Source organism: Pseudorca crassidens, chromosome 18, assembly GCF_039906515.1.
Source record: "Pseudorca crassidens isolate mPseCra1 chromosome 18, mPseCra1.hap1, whole genome shotgun sequence".
NCBI classification, from domain to species: domain Eukaryota; kingdom Metazoa; phylum Chordata; class Mammalia; order Artiodactyla; family Delphinidae; genus Pseudorca; species Pseudorca crassidens.
This window is the reverse complement of record NC_090313.1, coordinates 15,267,332-15,287,880: the sequence shown is the minus strand read 5'-3', so window position 1 is coordinate 15,287,880 and position 20,549 is coordinate 15,267,332. Positions and strand designations below refer to the sequence as shown.

General features: G+C 42.8%; 1 protein-coding gene across 1 annotated transcript in view; it reads left to right on the top strand.

The window, feature by feature from the left end:
• The window catches only part of LOC137211475 (ATP-binding cassette sub-family C member 4-like), a 173,443-nt gene that overhangs the window by 100,437 nt on the left and 52,457 nt on the right, over positions 1 to 20,549 (top strand). Inside the window, 7 exon segments of the mRNA XM_067713976.1 lie at positions 1,644 to 1,794; positions 6,269 to 6,388; positions 8,120 to 8,220; positions 9,311 to 9,498; positions 11,564 to 11,573; positions 15,149 to 15,223; positions 16,270 to 16,425. Of these exon segments, the coding sequence (XP_067570077.1) occupies positions 1,644 to 1,794; positions 6,269 to 6,388; positions 8,120 to 8,220; positions 9,311 to 9,498; positions 11,564 to 11,573; positions 15,149 to 15,223; positions 16,270 to 16,425 (801 nt within the window).

Sequence of the window (20,549 nt, the reverse complement as noted above, 5' to 3'; positions counted from 1 at the left end):
ACAACTACTTACCTCCCAGCTTCATGTTTCTTATCTGTAAATGGAAAGGACAGTTCTTAGTTTTCTTATTCACAAGATGGTTGTGAGGATCCCCTGAGAAAACTGATTTGGAAGAGCTGTGAAACGATAACCTGCATCTCTGTGATACAGGCATTACCCCGCTAACCCGTCCCTCAGAGATGCACCGGGGCCAGCTGCCCTGGATGACAAGGCGGGGAGGGCCCTGCGCTGGAGAGCACAGGATGCAGGTGCTGGCTCTGAGAGGACACAGAACAACTGATGTTCACTCGGACAAGCATCTCAACCTTCCCAGCCCAGCTCCTTTTAGGTCAAAATTTCCATCAAATGTGATTACTACCTGCAAATTATTCATGCCACTCTTTCTGTTAAACCAGCCTGTGAAATTCAGTTGTCAGTCGCTTAGAATCCTCAAAAAAGTGTTCACACGTTCTTCGCTGTGTTTCCCCAGCGCTCTGTGACCTGTACAGGTCACCATGGATTTGTATCCATCTGAGACTAAAATTCAGAGGCCTTGGCTGACGCTATGTGAATCTGCACGTCCCCCCAACCCTGCCCCGCTTTCACAGCAGGAGATGCTAAGTGCTGATTGCGTTCCTGTCGCCTGAAGCTGTACGCCATGATATCATACTTCTCCCGAGAAAGATGGATGTTTAAATCAGCATCCTTCGGTGCCCTGGGTTCCTATTCTGTCTGCTGTCTTTTTAAGCCAAGATCATTTCCTGAGATAAAATCACCTCGTGGGATGAGATGATGATTAAGTGAATGTTCATGGAGCTCTTAGCACAGTGCCTTGCATACAGTAAACACCTGGTAGACGGCATCTGCTGTTGTTATAATCATTAGCCTTTGAAATGGACATTTTAAATACTTAGCATAATGATAGGAAGTTGGGAGCAGGCTTAAATGTGTCATAATGGCTGTAACCTGGGCTCTCCAGCTCCGTGACTTGTGCTTTGCCGTCTTGATCAAGTTGCTTTTCCTCTCCCTGTGCCTCAGTGTCTCCCTCTGGAAGGTGAGATAATACTATTACTCGATAGGGCTATTGTGAGGATCAACTAAGTAAATACACGTGAAGTGTTAAATGTACAGCCGGTACACATTCAGCACTCAGTATGTGCTAAGTATGTTCAGAAAACCAAGAAAGAAAGAGGAATTCCTACTTCCAGAGGTCAACGTTTGAATTTTTTCCTGCTTTTCTGGACACTGAATTTGTAATTAACCACTTCTTTACCCCTACATGTATAGACGAAGCTTCTGAATTCCTCATCTGCGGTACCTGCTTGCTCATCTCTGGTAGCACCTAGTGACTCATGATAGTTTGGGATTCAAGTCCTACTCTGAGTCTTGAATATTCTCATCTGTGGAAAATAGTAATGCCTGCCTCACAGGGCTACTGAGTGTATCACAAGAGCTAATACCTAGAAAGTTCTTACAGTGTTCGACACACGCAATAAATAAATACGAGGGCCACTTATAATTTTATTTCTTTGGATGGGAAAGCATTCCCTACCATTCCAACAAGGCTTTCAAGGAAAGGAATGCAATCCTAACAAAACAGCCAAGTTTATCTTTGAAAAGAATCCTTGACAAGGAGGCCTCTGTATCTCTTTCTGCTATTTTAGACATTTCTCCTTGTGACTGGTGTGGCCGGCATGATGGTGGCTGTGATTCCTTGGACTGTGATGCCCCTGGTTCCCCTTGGCATCATTTTCTTTGTTCTTCGGCGATATTTCTCAGAGACGTCAGGAGATGTCAAACGCCTGGAATGTGCAGGTGAGTTCCCCGGGGCTCTCGGGTTGGGATGGCAACTCAGCCTGGCTTCCGTTTGTGCTGTAATGGACCAGACCCCTGAAATTCTGCAGACTCTGTCTTCTGGAATTTCTCACTAAGTTAACATTAGGTAATTAGATATTATGGCCACTGTGAGTCCATGTGGCCCTTAAGGCAAATGGAGCTGGTGGCGGGTCAGCTGCAGCTTTGCATTTTAGCACGAGGAGGACGAATTGAGCACCGTGAGGACAGGGGACTGTTTCTGTCTTGTTCATGACATGCTTCCTCACACAGAGCATCTACTCCATAAATACTTTTCTTAAAAATACAATATTTCATCATGCTGGAACTAATGAAGAAGGGAAACGGGATTTTTCTTCTCCAAAAGTTACTAGAAGTGACAAGGAAAGGAAAAGATTAGGAAAAGGAAAGGAGACATCCGGAAACATATGTCAGAAGTAATATATTTGAAAGATACATTCTTTCTCATGTTCAAAGATGGCAATTAAGTTGCACTTGTTAAATGCTTTGAAAAGGTAAGTGCTGTTATTTTCAGGTTTGCAGTTATCATCACCAGTATTTGGTGTGGTACCACCCTGTTTGTGGTCCCCCTTCCCCAATGCTGTTCATATAAATGGCTGCTGAAAATAATCCCCTGAGGAGGACACAGGAGGGGGAATCCGTTCCGTACGCATGTAGTTTATTACTCCATTCAACTTCCTAGTTTTAGAATAATGGGAAACACATTTTATGATTAATTATTCTATTCTGCAGGTAATCAGAGAGGATGAAATAATTCAGAGCTTATCTCGCTATTAATGCACAAACATATTTCATTAATATTGAAACAAAAAATTATAAGTAGAATTGTTATGTATTTTTTAAAAAGGTATAAGGACAATAGCCAAGAAGGAAGGAAGGAAGATGTTTACATCAGAAATCCCAGCCATGGGTAGTTATTGCAAATTAATACCAACTTAACTTTCTAGAAACCAAGCCAACAAGAGAAGCATACTGATCCCAAGGTTCTTCATATCTACTAAGTGGAAAAACATCTAAATTCATCGAGACAAAGGAGTTTTTTTGTTGTGGTATTTGTGTGTTTTTTTAAAGTAATGAATTCTTTTTTTTTTTTTTAAAGAAGATGTTGGGGGTAGGAGTTTATTAATTAATTAATTTATTTTTACTGTGTTGGGTCTTTGTTTCTGTGTGTCTGTGTGAGGGCTTTTCTCTAGTTGTGGCAAGCGGGGGCCACTCTTCATCATGGTGCGCGGGACTCTCACTATCGCGGCCTCTCTTGTTGCGGAGCACAGGCTCCAGACGCTCAGGTTCAGTAGTTGTGGCTTACGGGCCCAGTTGCTCCGCAGCATGTGGGATCCTCCCAGACCAGGGCTCGAACCCGTGTCCTCTGCATTAGCAGGCAGATTCCCAACCACTGAGCCACCAGGGAAGCCCCTAAAGTAATGAATTCTTAAGAGGCATTTATCCTAAGTATCTACATAAAGGATAGTGGGCATCAGTTTCATAAAAGCTGTAGAAAAAACGTTCAGTCATCAAGAGAACCAGCTAAAGCCCCGTGAGGTCTGGTTTTGTGAGGTGTTTGAATGGACTGTGGAGCAGTAGAGTCCAGATGTGTGCGCTGTTCTGCCCGTGTGACTTGGTAGGATGGTAGGACCTGGGGAAGCAGAAGAGGAAGTGATGAGCTCCATCCAGTCTTCTGTGTACGCAAGGCTTCAGGTGTTTTATGATTTGAGGCCACTCACGAAATGGAGTCATTCAATAGTCTTGTTGCAAAGCAGATCTGGTACATTCAAAGAGGAGTTGTACCAGAAGGAATCCTTGACAGAGATGTTTGCCTGGGGCAAGGGCCGCCTCCCATCCATATGAAAGTGGAGAGGAGGGCACCTCCTGAGGCTTTTTTAAAGAATCAGTACAGGAATTCTTCAGTGTTTGTTATGGGGGTTTTGAAAACTTGGGCACAGCTCCTGTGGAGTATTTGTGTTTTCGGCACCCCTAGTAGGCTGTGACAGTGTTAGACCGTAAATTCAATCTGGATACCCCCTCCTCCACTCCCCCAGATAACTAAATGTGGTGGTCAGTTCATTAGAACTGTTTATGTTTTCTCTCTAGATAGTGGGTCTGTGTCATAAATAATAACACTGCTGTTTTCTCTGTACAGTAAATGATAGTATGTCTTAAGGCCACTGCTAGAGCCACTAGCAAAAAGAAGGACGCCTGATTGCTATGGCCAGACGACATAAACCTGCTTCATTTTTGTGCTCTGAAGAACTACTAAAGTCCTGAGGTTTATATTCATTTATTTATTTATTTATTTTAACATCTTTATTGGAGTATAATTGCTTTACAATGGTGTGTTAGTTTCTGCTTTATAACAAAGTGAATCAGTTATACATATACATATGTTCCCACATCTCTTCCCTCTTGCATCTCCCTCCCTCCCACCCTCCCTATCCCACCCCTCCAGGCGGTCACAAAGCACCGACCTGAGGTTTATTTTCAGATCCTACTGCCTAGCTGCCACTGGAAGCTTAGGTTAACTTTTGTCATCTTAATGACAAATCTGCAGCTGATTATAATGGGGTTTTTTGGGCATATTTTTGCAAAAGCGAGCGTAGCTGTGGTCAGTCAGGGAGCAGTACGTAAAACCAAGATGAAGTTTGGTTGCCTTTCTCTAGCCAGCTTTATCCATTTGGCAGTGCCTGAATGCTGAAGCCGTATCCAAGGTCACAGACTCACACTGTCCGTCCCTGACAACAGCAGGTTATAGCCTAGTTCACGGCGGGGAATGAAAATCGTAAGGGTCCTTCCTGCCCAGCAGCCTGAAGCCCACCTGTTCCTTGATGTGCAGGAGCCAGACCCTGGTGCTCGTGTTCAGTGTGCTCTTAGAGAAGATGCCAGGAAATGAATGTGACACCAGGCCCCAGACCCACATGAAGTCACTCAAAAGAGAACGGACATTAAGGCCACGGTCAGATTCTAAAAGAGTGATGTGAGTGTCACATGCAGAGTGACCTCCAGAAGCCTCAGGTATCCAGCAGGCAGTTATAAAAACATCCATCAGGTTCATGGAGCGGAGTCAAGACCATTCAGAGCTGCCTTGGCTGCCCGGGTCCTATGGGCAAAAGGGCAATGCGATACCCAGGCTCCGTGACCTGCAAAGAGACTCTTGATGCAGGTTCAGGGGAAGTCCCAGGATGCAGGGAGACAGCAGGCTGTCCCTTCACCTTCGTATCTCACCCCAGTCCTGTGCCTGGCACTGTTCCAGTTTGGGGGATATGCCGATTTTATCCCAGCCCTTAAGTTACTAATCTGAGGTGGAGACAGCACATAGATAGCTCATCAAAATTCAGTGTGGTGAGCACTCTCACAGAGAATTAAATTGAAAAATGCTGCTGCCTCAAAAATTAGTGGATAGTACTCAGCCGTGAAGAAGAATGAAATATTGCCCTTTGCAGCAAAATGGTTGGACCTAGAGAATATTATTCTTAGTAAAGTAAGTCAGAGAAGGGCAGTCTAAATACTATATGATATCACTTATATGTGGAATCTAAAAAACAATACAAATGACTATATATACAACACAGAAACAGACTCAGAGACATAGAAAACAAACTTACGGTTACCAGAGCAGGCAGGGAGGGAGGGAGGAACAAATTAGGAGTATGGGATTAACAGACACACACTACTATACATAAAGTAGGTGAGCAACAAGGATTTACTGTGTAGCACAGGGAATTCTATGCAATAACTTGCAATAACCTATAATGGAACATAATCAGAAAAAAACTGAATCACTATGCTATATACCTGAAACTAACACATTATTGCAAATCAACTAGACTTCATTAAGTTTTTAAAAAATTAGTGAACAATTTCCAACTGGAGGGATATCAGGGAAGAATTTGGAGGGAAGCATGTTTGAGGAGGACCTTGATGAATGAGCTAGTAAAGAATTTCTTTATCTAAATCTAGCTGTGATTTGAATTTGGTCAAAGATGGGCTCAGGGGCTTCCCTGGTGGCGCAGTGGTTGGGAGTCTGCCTGCCGATGGGGGGGACACAGGTTTGTGCGCTGGTCCGGGAGGATCCCACATGCCGCGGAGCCGCTGGGCCCGTGAGCCGTGGCCGCTGAGCCTGCGCGTCCGGAACCTCTGCTCCGCGACGGGAGAGGCCACAACAGTGAGAGGCCCGCGTACCGCAAAAAAAAAAAAAAAAAAAAAGATAGGTTCAGAGAGAATCTTCATTTCCAGGTCATAAAAGTGAAGCTTGGTGTGACCAGGAGTTGGAGGTTTCATGTGGAGGACCCTCTACAGAAGGGGCATCATCCCTCTTCTCCCAGGCAGCCCACCAGGAAGCCCTTTGGCAGGATGTGCAACCACAGAGCACGAGAGGCAGTTGGTTTCCTTGCATCCAGCCTCCCTAACTTTCTTTGTTGTTTGTCTGTCTCTGCTTCTCCAGCACAGAGCCTAGTGTTTTCCCACTTAGCATCTTCCTTCCGGGGACTCTGGACCATCCGGGCGAACAATGCTGAACAGAAGTTTCAGGAACTGTTCGATGCGCACCAGGATTTGCATTCAGGTCTGTAAGTTTCTGGACATGATTTCAAAGGATGGGAGGTGCTGCCTTCTGAGGCTTGAGTCCTTGTCAGGTGGCCTTGCCGGCCCACACCTCTCTCTGCGCCTCCCCAGCCCTTCCTCTCAGCCTCCCCTCTGAACTTCCCTCTTCCGCTGTCACACCCCTGCTTTTCTCCCCTCACTGGCTTGCATTGTCCTTCCATCACTGTGACATGTGGCTTTCTGTCCCTTTAGGGCAGGAGTCAGCAAACTTTGTTTTGCAAAGAGCCAGAGAGTAATAATTTAGGCTTTGTCTGCCATACTATCTCTGTTGTAACTTTTCAGCTTTCCTGTTTTAGCACAAAGACAAAGATAATACATCAGCAAATGGCCAGTGGCCGTGGTCCAATAAAACTTTATTTTCAGAACAGGTGGTGGGCTGTTTTCGGCCCCCAGGCTGTAGTTTGGGGACTCTCTTTTCACAGCATGAAGGGCAGCAGATGTGACTGAGGAAAATAATTTCCTGATTTGCCGCCCACTTGATGTGTATTATTCTTTGTACCAGTGAAGTTTTTTCTAGGTAGAAATTTCAGAATTTTCTCTAAGTCTATAAAATCCTGGCTCAGTTATCCAATCTTTATTGTATTTTGAAGATAAAGTGGCATTTTGAAAGCCACATGCAGATCCCGTTAGCTGATGGTCGTTTAGGTACTGGCGCGTAAGAATAAACGCTATGCAGGGCCTGCAGTAAGTGCAGAAGGTGCTGGAAACACAGTGTGAGCTGAGCTCTCTGCTACTGGAGAAAAGGGAACAGTTGACATGTGAGAGGATGAGCCTCACTGAGGCCCAGCACTGCAGGAAATGTACCAACGAGACCATTTTTCCATGTTCTTTATTATGACTCTTGCCATCTTGTCTAATATACACTGTTTGGTTCTAATAAATTGTATTATAGCATTTATAGCGTGTGATTCCACAGTGTGGTCCATGTGAAGTCATTTGTGTCTTGATGAGACCTTTTATCTTTTTCTTTTCTTTCTTCGAATGGGTGGAGGTCTTCGCAGCTGTAGCAAGCTGACCTTCTGAACATTCCAGGTAGTGTCCTATAGTTGGGAGGAGAGAACCAAGTTTACCATTAAGCTTTTTGTTCAGCTTAGCACTTTAGGTTTTAGCTTTAGGGCTACTCAGATCTCGGTTTTGGGTATTGAGGTGAGAAAGATTCCCTGTAGGAAAGAACAGTATCCTCCCTGCTGTGTGGGTACCAGATGAGCAGGTTGGCCTGAGTGCCATGAACTCACCATCCCTAACTATTCCATAGGAACAACATTGAGTAAGAGACAATGAGAGTAGTATTTAGATTTAAAAGCAGTGGTTCTTAAAACCCATTGCCTTGTGTTTCGTGGTTTCATCTGCAGCTACATTGGACGTAGTAAGTGAAATTACATAATGATCCTTGAAACCGTAATGACAAAGGTCTGAATAATGACATTATTCCTCACCTGTATAATACTGTAAAATGTATGTCAATCCTGTTGGGATTAATAAACGCATCTAACATTCTTTCTAAATTTATAGTGGGTTTTTTTTTTCACTGTATTATTGTCTCAATCAACAGATAGTAAAAGTATGAGTAATACTGTCATTGCATGAAATGATTTAAATATGTAAAGGGGTCTTCTTGGTAAAGTGACAGAAGGAGCTGAGCAAGGGGTTGAGAATGAGACTGACTTTATTCCCCTTCTTCTTCCTCATTCAGCTTTGGATGCTGGTAAGGTGGGCCTGGCGCTGTCTCTCGCCCTCACGCTCATGGGGATGACCCAGTGGTGCGTCTGGCAAAGCGTCAGAGTTGAGAATATGGTGATGTTTGTCTTATCTTACCGTTCTTAGCTTTTTCAAGTCTCCTTGCCATTAAATGGCATAAAAGCAATTCTTATGTAAAATAGTAAAACTGTTATTTTTACGTCATAGGTAAAAGATTTTTTTATATCCTCCTCCATCTGTTTAAAGTTAATGTAAAATACGATATATATATATCTTTTTCTCAGTCTTATGTGTGCCGTATCAGCAGGTTTTATATTCATCACAAGCTGTCTTCAAATATAATAAATGTCTCTGTAAGAGGGAGGTTCTGAAATCCTGGAGAGAATATAAGCTAATTTCTTAGGGGTTTGTTTATTTTTGTTTCTTAAGGGGTAATTCCTCATTTTTGGTAAAAGAAGAATTCAGTATTTTGAGGTTTGTTTATTTAATTAATAGGTTCCTCTGTCCCCCATTTTAGCATTTGATCTTGTATGTGTTGAACACCTGAATTTGCTGGTGTCCCTTTTTTCTGGTAGGATAAGCCCCGTCTCAGAATGAGCTATCAAAGGTGTCAAATTAAAGTTGTTTAAAAGGCCTTAGTCAATATGTAAATTATAGTCTCTTTTGAATATTAGCATCTTTTCTCCTAAAGGGAGAGAAACAATAAAAACAAAATCTTTCCATTTCTTTCTTCTAATAGAGTAGAAAGTGATTAATTATGAAAATGAGGTTTGATGGCCATCCAGTCTGCTCATCTATGACAGATGGCCCTTCTGTGGCAACACATTACTGATTGGCGTCCATAAGTATTCTTTTCTTTAACAAAATTCTTTTGCTTTTTATTCAGGTGTGAAAAGTGGATCAATAAAATCTTTGCATACATTTCTCTAATTCTTGAATTTTAATATAATGTTGAAGGAAGTAGCTGTAAAGGACAGTGTTACATGGCCATAAACAAGTTTGCAAATCATCAAAGGCTTCATCAAACTCCTACTTCTGTCCTTTGTGTTTGCTAAGACCTTAGATATTCTTAGCCATAGAAACGCGGATGTAAAGATAGAAAAGCAGAATGCTTCATGTACAATCTCTGAACATCCATGAACAAGACCTTCCCTTCCTAACTCATGTGATGTCATATGTGTTTCAGATGATTTCAGTAGAAAGAGTGATTGAATATACAGACCTCGAGAAAGAAGCACCCTGGAAATACTTCTTTCATCTTCCACCACCAGCCTGGCCCCATGAAGGACAGATTTTCTTTCAAAATATTAACTTAAGGTACAGCTTGGATGGGCCTCTGGTATTGAAGGACCTGTCATTAATTCAAGAGAAAAGGTTTGTTTAAGCCATTTGCCTCTTTAAAATCCAGCTTAAGATTGAGCACTGCATCTGCTGTTGGGTTCCTTGTCGGTGTGTCAGGGGGACTCTTTGTTCCTCCTGGATGCAGATTAGATCAGTGACACTGGAGGTGAATCTTTCTTGGAAACCGACCATGGAATGGGGATCCCAGCATTTCTTTCCCTGTGTGGGGAGCTGCCTCACGGTAGTTGGTGGGCCCTGGAGCTTCTTTGAAATGCAGAATCTCAGGCCCACCCAGACTTCTTGACTTAGAATCACATTTAAACAAGACCTCCCAGTAAAGTCATTTCTCTCCCATAGGCAATTTTTTAAAAAATTTATTTATTTTTATTTTTGGCTGCACTGGGTCTTCGTTGTTGCACGCAGGCTTTCTCTAGTTGCGGCGAGCGGGGGCTACTCTTCATTGCGGTGCGTGGGCTTCTCATCGCGGTGGCTTCTCTTGTTGCGGAGCACGGGCTCTAGGTGCGTGGGCTTCAGTAGTTGCGGCACGCGAGCTCAGTAGTTGTGGCTCGTGGGCTCTAGAGCACAGGCTCAGTAGTTGTGGCACGTGGGCTTAGTTGCTCCGCGGCATGTGGGATCTTCCTGGACCAGGGCTTGAACCCGTGTCCCCTGCATTGGCAGGTGGATTCTTAACCACTGCGCCACCAGGGAAGTCCCTCATAGGCAATTTTTGATGACTGATAACCTGTGATTTCCAAGAAATGTCCTTTGACAGTTTGCAGTTGAGCTCATGAATCACCTAACCCCTCTTGTGTCTTAGCATGCGGCTCTAGAAAGTTCTGTGCCACTTACCCTACAAATTTACTTACTTTTATATTCTGCAAATCATGCCTTTACACTATAATCTAATTCTGTGTGATTCCAGTGCATTTATTTGCATCTTTTCAGTGGAGTCTGTCTTCATCACAGGCAGTTTTCAACCTGCTGTCTGGCCTTCCCCACACCAGCCTCCTGTGGGCACTATAGGTATTTCACCACAGGCTCGGCCCTGCCTGGGCTCCGAGTCAGAGACAGCCCAGTGTAGCAGTGTATGTGCAGCTCTTTCACTACCTGACGGGATCAAAAATTACTCTTGCTGCCCGAAGCAGGGCACTAGGTCTGTTTGGCCTGTTTCCCAGGCACTAGGTGCCCACTTTGCTGCAGGTTTCTCTGCCAGCGCAGCTGTGGGTGCCAGTTCTTCCTGCCGACAGCCAGCCCCTCTGAGCTCAGGTACCTGTGTCCATGTCTTGCTTTAACTGTCTGGCATAGGATGTATATGGTAGGCCTGTTCTTTTAACTGCAGCTACACCTCTCCCCACTTTCTCTTTTAGCTACACAGAGGGGCATAATAAGCTGCCAGGCCATCCAGGTGATAAGGAGGCCTCAGCAGAATGGAAAAGAGGCCGATGCATGTATTTGAGTCCCGTCCTGTGACTCACGGGCTCTGTTGTTTCAGGCAGACTAATTAATCTTACTAAGTCTCAGTCTTTTCTTTTGCAAAATGGAAGTGATAGGACCTAACCTCTAGGGTTGTTGAACAACTTAAACAAGATAAGGCACTGCGCAGTGGTTGAGAGTCTGCCTGCCGATGCAAGGGACACGGGTTCGTGCCTCGGTCCGGGAAGATCCCACGTGCTGCGGAGTGGCTGGGCCCGTGAGCCATGGCCGCTGAGCCTGTGTGTCCGGAGCCTGTGCTCCACAACGGGAGAGGCCACAACAGTGAGAGGCCCACGTACAGCAAAAAAAAAAAAAAAAAAAAAAAAGATAAGGCACTTAAAGCACCAGCATGGAGACTAGCATAGAGTAAATTCCTGGACAAAGATTGTTGTCATTTTCGTAGTGTGTAAATGACCGTAACCACTTATACTGTATCAATTGTCTGCCCCATGAAAATGTGGGGTTGGCCATTTGCAATTGTATGTATGGTGGCAGAATCCATCTGTCATGTCTTTTCTCTGCCCAACTTATTGTATACCTAAATAATATGGTAATCAATTTTCCATAAATTTCTCCAGCTTGAGTTAAAAATCTCAGCTCCCTACATAATGCCTCTTTGTCTCAGGACACCACAGGTAACACCAAGGCAAATCCAATACAGATCCTGCTGTCAACACATACAGTCCAGTTGAAAAAATAAGAAAAAGGCCATATTAGCTTTGTAAGATAGAAGGAGGTCATCATTTTTATGGAACTTTAGAACAAGATGGTATCACGTCTATTAGGGTTGAGAGGAGTCCACAGGAGGGGTCAGGGAGAGCATTTCTGAGGAATTAGGCCGGTGAGGCAGACTTAGTGATATATGGTTAGGGTTTCAGCAGGTGGAAATGCATGTGGAAGGCATTCCGGAAGGTGGGACCAGCATGAGCAAAGGCACGATGCCCTGATTCAGTGAGTGAAGAACCAGGCACCTGCAGAGCATTCAGGGAAAAGAACTGCCAGGTGTATAGCACACATTTTCACGTTCAGCCGTCACGACTACCTAGTAACCCCAGGGAAGCTGCCTCGTGGAGGTGGAGGATGGAGAGGTTAGCGGGGACAGTTTTGTAGCAGACTTCCCGGGGTGGAGTGACGGGCACAGAGCCACCTTCGGGAGTTTAATCTGAGAAGTGGGTGCACGTGGACCAGGGTGGGCAGATGCGGAAGGCAGGGAGCCAGTAGCTGCTGGGCCTCCAGCAAGACGTCAGGGAAAGTGATTCCACTTTTTGGAATCAAACTGATGTCAAGTAAAACAAAGTTATAACACCTGGGTTAGCGAATGTGCGCCTAGTTTACGAGTGGGAGTAGAAAATGGTATCCGGAATTCCCTGGCAGCCCAGGGGTTAAGACCCAGCACTTCCACTGCCGTGGGCCCGGGTTCAATCCCTGTATGGTTAGCTAAGATCCCCCAAGCCATGCAGCACGGCGAAAATTAAAAAAAAAAGGAAAACAAAATGTTATCATATTTCTGGAGGGTAGGTTGGCGCTACTTAACAGCTTCCTCTGAAAATGTTCACACCTGTTTCTTATCAGTTGCACACCTAAGAATTTCTCTTAAGGAAATAATGAAGGTTGTTTGCAAAGATTTAGCTTCAACGATATTTAACAGAGTTATTTATAATAGCAAAATATTGGAGACCATCTCCCTATCCGGAAATTGGGGGTTTGTTAAATAAATGATCACATATACTGTAATATTATGTAGCCATTAAAATAAATACTTTTATGAAATACTGAATGAAAGCAGATTACAACAGTATGTTCATGTTAATCCCATTCTGTTTAAGTATATGAGCTTGTATCTTCAAGAACACATCAACATACAAGTCTAGAAGGTAAAAACATCAACATCTTAAGAATGGTTTTTAATCAGAGTGCTGGGGTATAGCTAGAATTTACTTTTCAAATTCATTTGCACTGATTATGATCAAGGAAAGAGTTTCAAAGGAGAGAGACTCAGTGAGGGATTGAGTCATGAAACATTGCAGTAGTTGAATCTGCAGGGCTTGGCACCATGCTGGACTCAGGGAAAGCTGGAAGTAAGGTGGACATTGTGAGCCCATGAGCCTGAGAAAGAAGTAATGAGAGTAGAGTGGGGAAGTCAGAGGAAGCAGCTGTTTTGTGTGGGGCATTGGGTGTTGATCATGTTGAGTTTGACGTATGAAGAGAGATCCAGGGGCAAATGTCTAACAAGTTGGTGTGTTAGTCAGAGGCCAACCCTGGCCTGTTTGAGAAAATAGAATGGGTATGTCACAAAGCACTGAAATAAGACTGTCTCCAAGTGTTTTTGGTGTTAGGAATGTAAACTTACTGATACTGGTGACACTCTCCACGGGCAATTGGAAAAACCCATTGGTGTCCTGGGAAAGACTTCCAGAGTGGATTTTGATAACTGAATGGTAGGAATAGCCAGAGCAGATCTTCTCTGAGTTGCCTTTTTCTTAGGTGCTCACGGTGTGAGCAGCCCTCGGTGCCCCTGCATATCTCCGCCGTTTACCAGGAGTCTACAGATGTTCCAGTTTGCACAGATGATCAGTTTCAGTAGAGCTTATAGTATGGGAACATATGCACATTCTCACAGACACAGTTCTCGCCTGTGTCCTGATGTGCGTTGGTTTACATCTGAGAACACCCAGAAATACAGGCATACCTGGTTTTATTGTGCTTCACAGATCATGCATTTTTTACAAATTGAACATTTGTGGCAACCCTGCATCAAGCCAGTCCATTGGCCCCATTTTTCTTACAGCCTTTGTTCACTCCCTGTCTCTGTTTCACATTTTGGTAATTCTTGCAATAGTCCAGATCTTTTCAATATTATTGTATCTGTTATGGTGATCTGTGGTCAGCATTCTTTAATGTTACTACAACCCAGTGAAGTCTCAGATGATGGTTAGCACGTTTTTTTAGCAATAAAGTATTTGAAAATTAAGGTATGTACATTGTTTTTCAGATATAATGCTATTGTACACTTAGTAGGCTACAGTATAGTGTAAGCATAACTTTTATATGTACAGAGAAACAAAAAAATTCTTATGACTTGCTTTATTTGGAGATATTCACATTTTTGTGGTCATCTGGAACCAAATCCACCATATGTTCAAGGTCTGCCTGTACCCAGAACACATGAGTCATATCTATATACATGCACTAGGGCCTGCCTATATGCAGAGAATGGCCCATCTATATTACATATATTAGGGTTTAACATAAGGTATAAAATGGCTACAAAATAATAAAACTAGCTAAACTCACTTTTCTTACATTTAATCTCTATTGAGATAAGTTCTTTTTTGAAATGCTACGATTGATTTTACAGACAAAGATTCGAAACTTTGGAGGCATTCAAATGAGAAAATATGAAAAGTTCCCAGCATTCTGATGACATGCTCAGAAAGACTTAGTTCTTCTCTGTTTAAAGCCGTGAGTTTTAAAAATTTGCTGAATACATTTACAAATGATTGAAAACATGTCTTACACCCCACATCAATTCCAAATTTCTGAATAGAAATGAAATCATCTCTTGGGAAGCTCCCACCACGGAGTTGGGCAAGCTTATTGATAAAAAAGGCCGGTTTCTGTGTAGTACATGTTTGGATGCACACAGTTAAAAGCCGGTTTTTACAGTATAGTTTTATTCCCGACCAGCATTTTACCTGCATTATATTGATTCCTTAATCTTATTCTTAATGCACTTAATTTCTCTCTACTTTGGCTTTAATAACTAGACTGAAACTTGCATGTGTCTTTCCAAGGAGCAATTGTAAGTATTAAGTTGTTTATAAAATGACTTTTGAACTGCTCAGATGAAAGGTCCCATATAAGTAGCAAATGTTGTTTGTGTTGTTGTTGATCTCATTATGTGTATTTTGTCTGCTGGATACTGTCTTTTACGACACTGAGACCTGCATCTTATAATTTTAAGATGTTTCCTTTCAAGATAGGGTATAATTACGATATTTAACATCAGGAAGTGATTTAGTTTCTCTACCAAAGAATAATTCCTCTTAAATAGTAGATCCCTGAGAAAATGAGTACTTGTTTATGTATAACACTTCTTACTTGACTTGTTGACATCTCTGTAAAATTACCCACATGATTCTCAAGGTCAAAATGCCTAGAGAGTAGGAATAACGCTAATTTAAAAGTGAACTTCTTATGGGCCACTTAGGGTGGGGTCCCCAACCCCCAGGCCGCAGACTGGTACCAGTCGCAGCCTGTTGGGAGCTGGGCCGCACAGCAGGAGGTGAGCAGTGGGCGAGCAAGTGAAGCTTCATCTGCCGCTCCGCATCGCTCTCCATCGCTCACTCGGACTACCGCCTGAACCATCCCCACACCTCCAGCCCCGCCTGTCCGTGGAGAAATTGTCTTCCACGAAACCAGTCCCTGGTGCCAAAAAGGGTGTGGACTGCTGACTTAGGAGACTGCTAGCTTTTTTTTTTTTTTAAGTTTTATATATATATATATATATATATTTTTTTTTTTTTAACATCGTTATTAGAGTATAATTGCTTTACAGTGCTGTGTCAGTTTCTGCTTTATAACGAAGTGAATCAGCTATACATATACATATGTCCCCATATCTCTTGTTTTGTTTTTTTTGTTTGTTTTTTTGCGGTCCGCGGGCCTCTTACTGTTGTGCGGAGCACAGGCTCCGGACGTGCAGGCTCAGTGGCCATGGCTCACGGGCCCAGCCGCTCCGTGGCATGTGGGATCTTCCACGAACCCGCGTCCCCTGCATTGGCAGGCGGACTCTCAACCACTGCGCCACCAGGGAAGACCCTGTCCCCATATCTCTTGCATCTCCCTCCCTCCCAATCCCACCCCTCTAGGTGGTCACAAAGCACCGAGCTGATCTCCCTGTGCTATGCGGCTGCTTCCCACTAGCTGTTTTACGTTTGGTAGTGTATATATGTCCATACCAGAGACTGCTAGCTTTTCACTGCCAGTAGATTGATTCTGTTATTTTTAACTCTTTTTGGGACCAGGGGGTCTCAACTAGGGGACATTTGTCAATATCTGATATTTTTGGTTGCCAAAATGTGGGAGGTACTTCTGGTATCTAGTGGGTAGAGTCCCTGGCTACTGCTAAACATCCTACAGTAATACACAGGACAGGCCCCTGACCCCCCAACAATGAATTATCTAGCCCGTAATGTCAACAGTGCCATGGTTGAGAAACTTACAGACTACTCTTTATGTAGAACGTTAAAAATTCATCTTCAACAGCCAGGGTTTCTCCTAGGTTTGTTGCATATTGTGAATTCTTAATCCCGATGGATCTCTTTACAGGTTGGCATTGTGGGAAGAACGGGAGCTGGAAAAAGTTCCCTCATCGCTGCCCTTTTTAGACTGTCAGAACCTGAAGGTGAAATTTCCGTCTACGGGATCTTGACAACCATAATTGGATTTCACCATTTAAAGAAGACAATGTCAGGTGTACCTCAGGTATGCACATCAGAACATTCTCACATGTTCTTTTTATAAGGCACCTAAGTTTAGCTGCTTTTAAGTTGATTAGTTTTTTCAAATTGCATGAAAGTGTTGATCCGTTTTCCCCCAATAGAGCATATTTTTAGCAGCAGGTGTTTTCAGCAGATACTTTCCTCAGATACCAGGGTTTGTTTGTTCTTTCATTTATTTTGTGTGCATGTGATTTAATAACTGACCCAGACAAATTTCTGGACTCACACTTCCTCAGGTGCCACAGTTTTATCCACTGATAACCACAGAATACTGAGAACAAAATGATAAATGATTAGTGTAGCACTGGAGAGGTTCCTATAGAAAAACACGAATTTTAAGTGTCTTAAAGATGGAATTTTGCTGTAGGAAATAAAGCTACCATTTCAAAGGTGATTATCTCCCTGGAAGGCTTTGTGAAACTGTGGAGCTTTGAGGATTACAGGGTGTATGGATGCTCTGGGGAACCTTTTAGAATTCAACCCTTAATAAATGATTAACCAGGCAGGCAGTACAGAATGACGAGGAAGAGCACAGGACACGGAATCCCATCTCTGTGCACCTCAGTCTTCTCCCCCTTACAAGGCAGCTGACAGGACCAACTCTTCGAGCTGCTGTGAGGACTACGTAAGTCAGTGCATGTGGAGTGCTTCCCGTAGACCCCATACACAGTTGCTGTGACGGTGGAGCGTTGAATTGACCTTCTCTTCCTGGGCTCTGATTCTGTTCTCTTTTGTTCTGCTTCTTAAAGACGTATGACTTTCAGGTATTGTCTTAGAGATTGGATTATATGCACAGTAGAAGCTCCTGCCATTCCTTATGGCTCACCCACCCAACATAATTCAGTGAATTTTATTGAGCAATTACTATCCTCCTTACTATGCCTTCATCTGCCATCCTGCCCTGCTTTGACAGCCTTGCTGATTTTGTTTTTTTAATTTTGAGGGTTTTCTTTTATATTCTCTACAATTATCTGGCCATCAAGGGAAGCTCAGAAAAACACCCTCTTGAGATGAGAAACACAAAGAGGAGTCGACACAAAAAGATCCAGGCAAGTGTTCATCCTGGAATGTGCGTACAATGAGCTCTGTAATGCCTGTTGATTAGGAAGCATATAGAACATGGCACCTAAAGGAAGGAGAACGTGGACTTGTGTCTTATGACTGAGTACAGCAGTTGCTACCTACCCCTGGCCTCTAAAATACCTGGAATTACTGTAAGTATTTTTGAAATCAAGATATTCCTTCCAGACCACAATGAGATGCCACTTCACACCCCTTAAGATGTCTACTATCAAAAAAAAAAAAAAAAGAAAGAAAATAACAAGTGTTGACTAGGATGTGGAGAAATTACAATCCTCGTGCATTGCTGGTAGGAGTGTAAAATGGTGCAGCCACGGTGGAAAACAAATGGAGTTTCCTCAAAAAAGTTAAAAATCTAATTACTATATGATCCAGTAATTCTGCATAAGGTTATAAACCCAAAAGAATTGAAACAGGGTCTTGAAGAGCTCTCTGTACAAGCATGTTCATAGCAGCATTATTCTCAATTGCAAAAAGGTGGAGGCACCCAAGGGTGCATCGGCAGATGAATGGATAAACAAAATGTGGTACATATATATACAATGCAGTATTATTCAGCCTTATAAAAGAAGGAAATTCAGACACATGCTACAACACAGATGAACCTTGAGAACATTATGCCAAGTGAAGTAAGCCAGTCGCAAAGGACAAATACGGTATGATGCTACTAATATGAGGTACCTAGAATAGTCAGTTCATGGAGACAAGAAGTAGAATGGTGGCTGCCAGGATGGAGAAGTGGGGAGTTGTTGTTTAATGGGTACCGAGTTTCACTTTTGCAAGATGAAAGGAGTTCTGTGGCTGGATGGTGGTGAGGGCTGTACAACAATGTGAATGTATTTAATACCACTGAACTGTACACTCAAAAATGGTTAAAGTGGTAAATTTTATGTGTATTTTACCACAATTAAAAAGAAAAGTTTTAAGAGATCCCTTTCAGGAAAACTGGGAAGAACTTTTCAGTACATATAATCCCTGTATTTAAAGATTCCCTCTGGCTATTAAGATTCGTGACTTGGTGATGACAGTAGAAAATAAATGAGTTTAGATTCCCAAGTTTTAAGTTTTGATTGTACCCATTTCTGAAATGGCCAAATGAGACTATTTAGCAGAAATAACGGGCATCTCTCTAAAGTCCTTTCATATTCTCGGATGAAAGGATCTGGAAGCGTGGCCTGCATTATCTTTAACGTTTCTTAATAAGAAAAGGCTGGGGCTTCCCTGGTGGCGCAGTGGTTGAGAGTCTGCCTGCCGATGCAGGGGACGTGGGTTCGTGCCCCAGTCCGGGAAGATCCCACATGCCGCGGAGCGGCTGGGCCCGCGAGCCGTGGCCTCTGAGCCTGCGCGTTCGGAGCCTGTGCTCCGCAACGGGAGAGGCCACAACAGTGAGAGGCCCACGTACCGTAAAAAAAAAAAAAAAGAAAAGGTTGTATGTTTGTGTACGTAAAGAACTCTATAAATAAAGAAAGCTTGGATGATTCTTGGCTCTGCCGAAAATGTTTGGAAGCACATCTGAGCAAAGACTAAATATACCTTGACATCACCAGGGTTTGGTTCTATTCCATCAGTTTCCACCCTACTTTTGAGCATGCTCTGTGTACACACTCCAGAGAGTGTGTTTATAAAACAGTGCTAAGCTTTGTATCCATGTAGATAATGATCACCAACCACTGTAAACACAGAACCTTTATTTTCCACTTTTCATGTGTTTGTCTCCAGGGCGCAGCGTTGGTTGATTAGAGGGAGAGAATCTGCAGACACTGTGCAATGTGTAAAGGTCCCAGGAAATCATTCAGGAGGCAGCCAGGGATAGAATATTTAAGAGCGTAGACTGAGTGTCAGTATGACCCACATCTTTATTCCTGTTCTGCCTCATACGAGTGTGTGACCTTGAAGAAGTCACTCGGCTTCCAAGCTTCATAGTCCTCCTCATTCTTAAACCAGGTCTGGGAACTGCTGCCACACAGATGTGCTGTGAAGACGGAAGTGGGTGTGAAAACATTTGTGGCCCATGCCTGGTTCTTGGGAACACTCAGGCGATAGGAACTATCATTGTTCTTAAGGATCAGGGCACTAAACTTTTAGGTATTATTTCTGTTTATATAAAAAGAGTAACACATTTTGGACTGACTTTGCTCTTTAATTTCTGTTCATGTGTCCTTGGTGATTTTCTTTATATTTATTGCTTATAATAGAAACCAAATTGTTTCCATCAGGATTGCAGCCCATATGGAAATTCAAATATGGGTAACACTATGAAAAGTTGTATTCTTCAAATAACTCACACATGCTAGAGTCTAAACATAAACCTATGTTTTTTAATATACAAAATTATCATTTCTAAAAAACAAAACCAAATTGTTTATATAAATTCAAAGTAAAGCAAAAAAAAAAACCACAGTAGGAGTTTTGGGGAAAAGCATTAACAGAGAAATGTATCTAATATTTTCTACCAAGAACAAGAAGAGAGAATATCACTTTTTTGTATTCTTTTGATTTCTGGCTCCCCTCCCACCAGGTTCTTTCCTGACTACCACCCTGTACCCACCTGTACTTTCCAGTTCCCCACCAAGACCTCCGGCATTTTTTTCTCATCCCTCCCCACATTCTCGACTATATTCTTCCTCTCCTTGAAGAGAGGGCCTGTGTCTCTCATTTCTGTTGCTCTAGTGCTTGTTGCAGGCCCTGACAGGTCACACAAGTATTAATAATAAGTCCTGACAATCGCAGAATCCTTAACACATTTTAGCCTCTTTTCCTAATTCTCACAATTCTCTCGTCATCCTTATCTGACAGATTTAAAAACCAAGGCATTGTGAGTTTACCCCACTTACCAAGTCAGCAGCAGAGCCAGGATTCAAATTGTGTGTGTGTGTGTTTGGTTTTTTTAAATTGAAGTATAGTTGATTTACAGTGTTTCAGTTGTATAGCAAAGTGATTTTATATATATAAAAGTTATATATACGTAAATTTTTCAGATTCTTTTGTAATACAGGTTACTGCAAGATATTGAATATAGTTCCATTT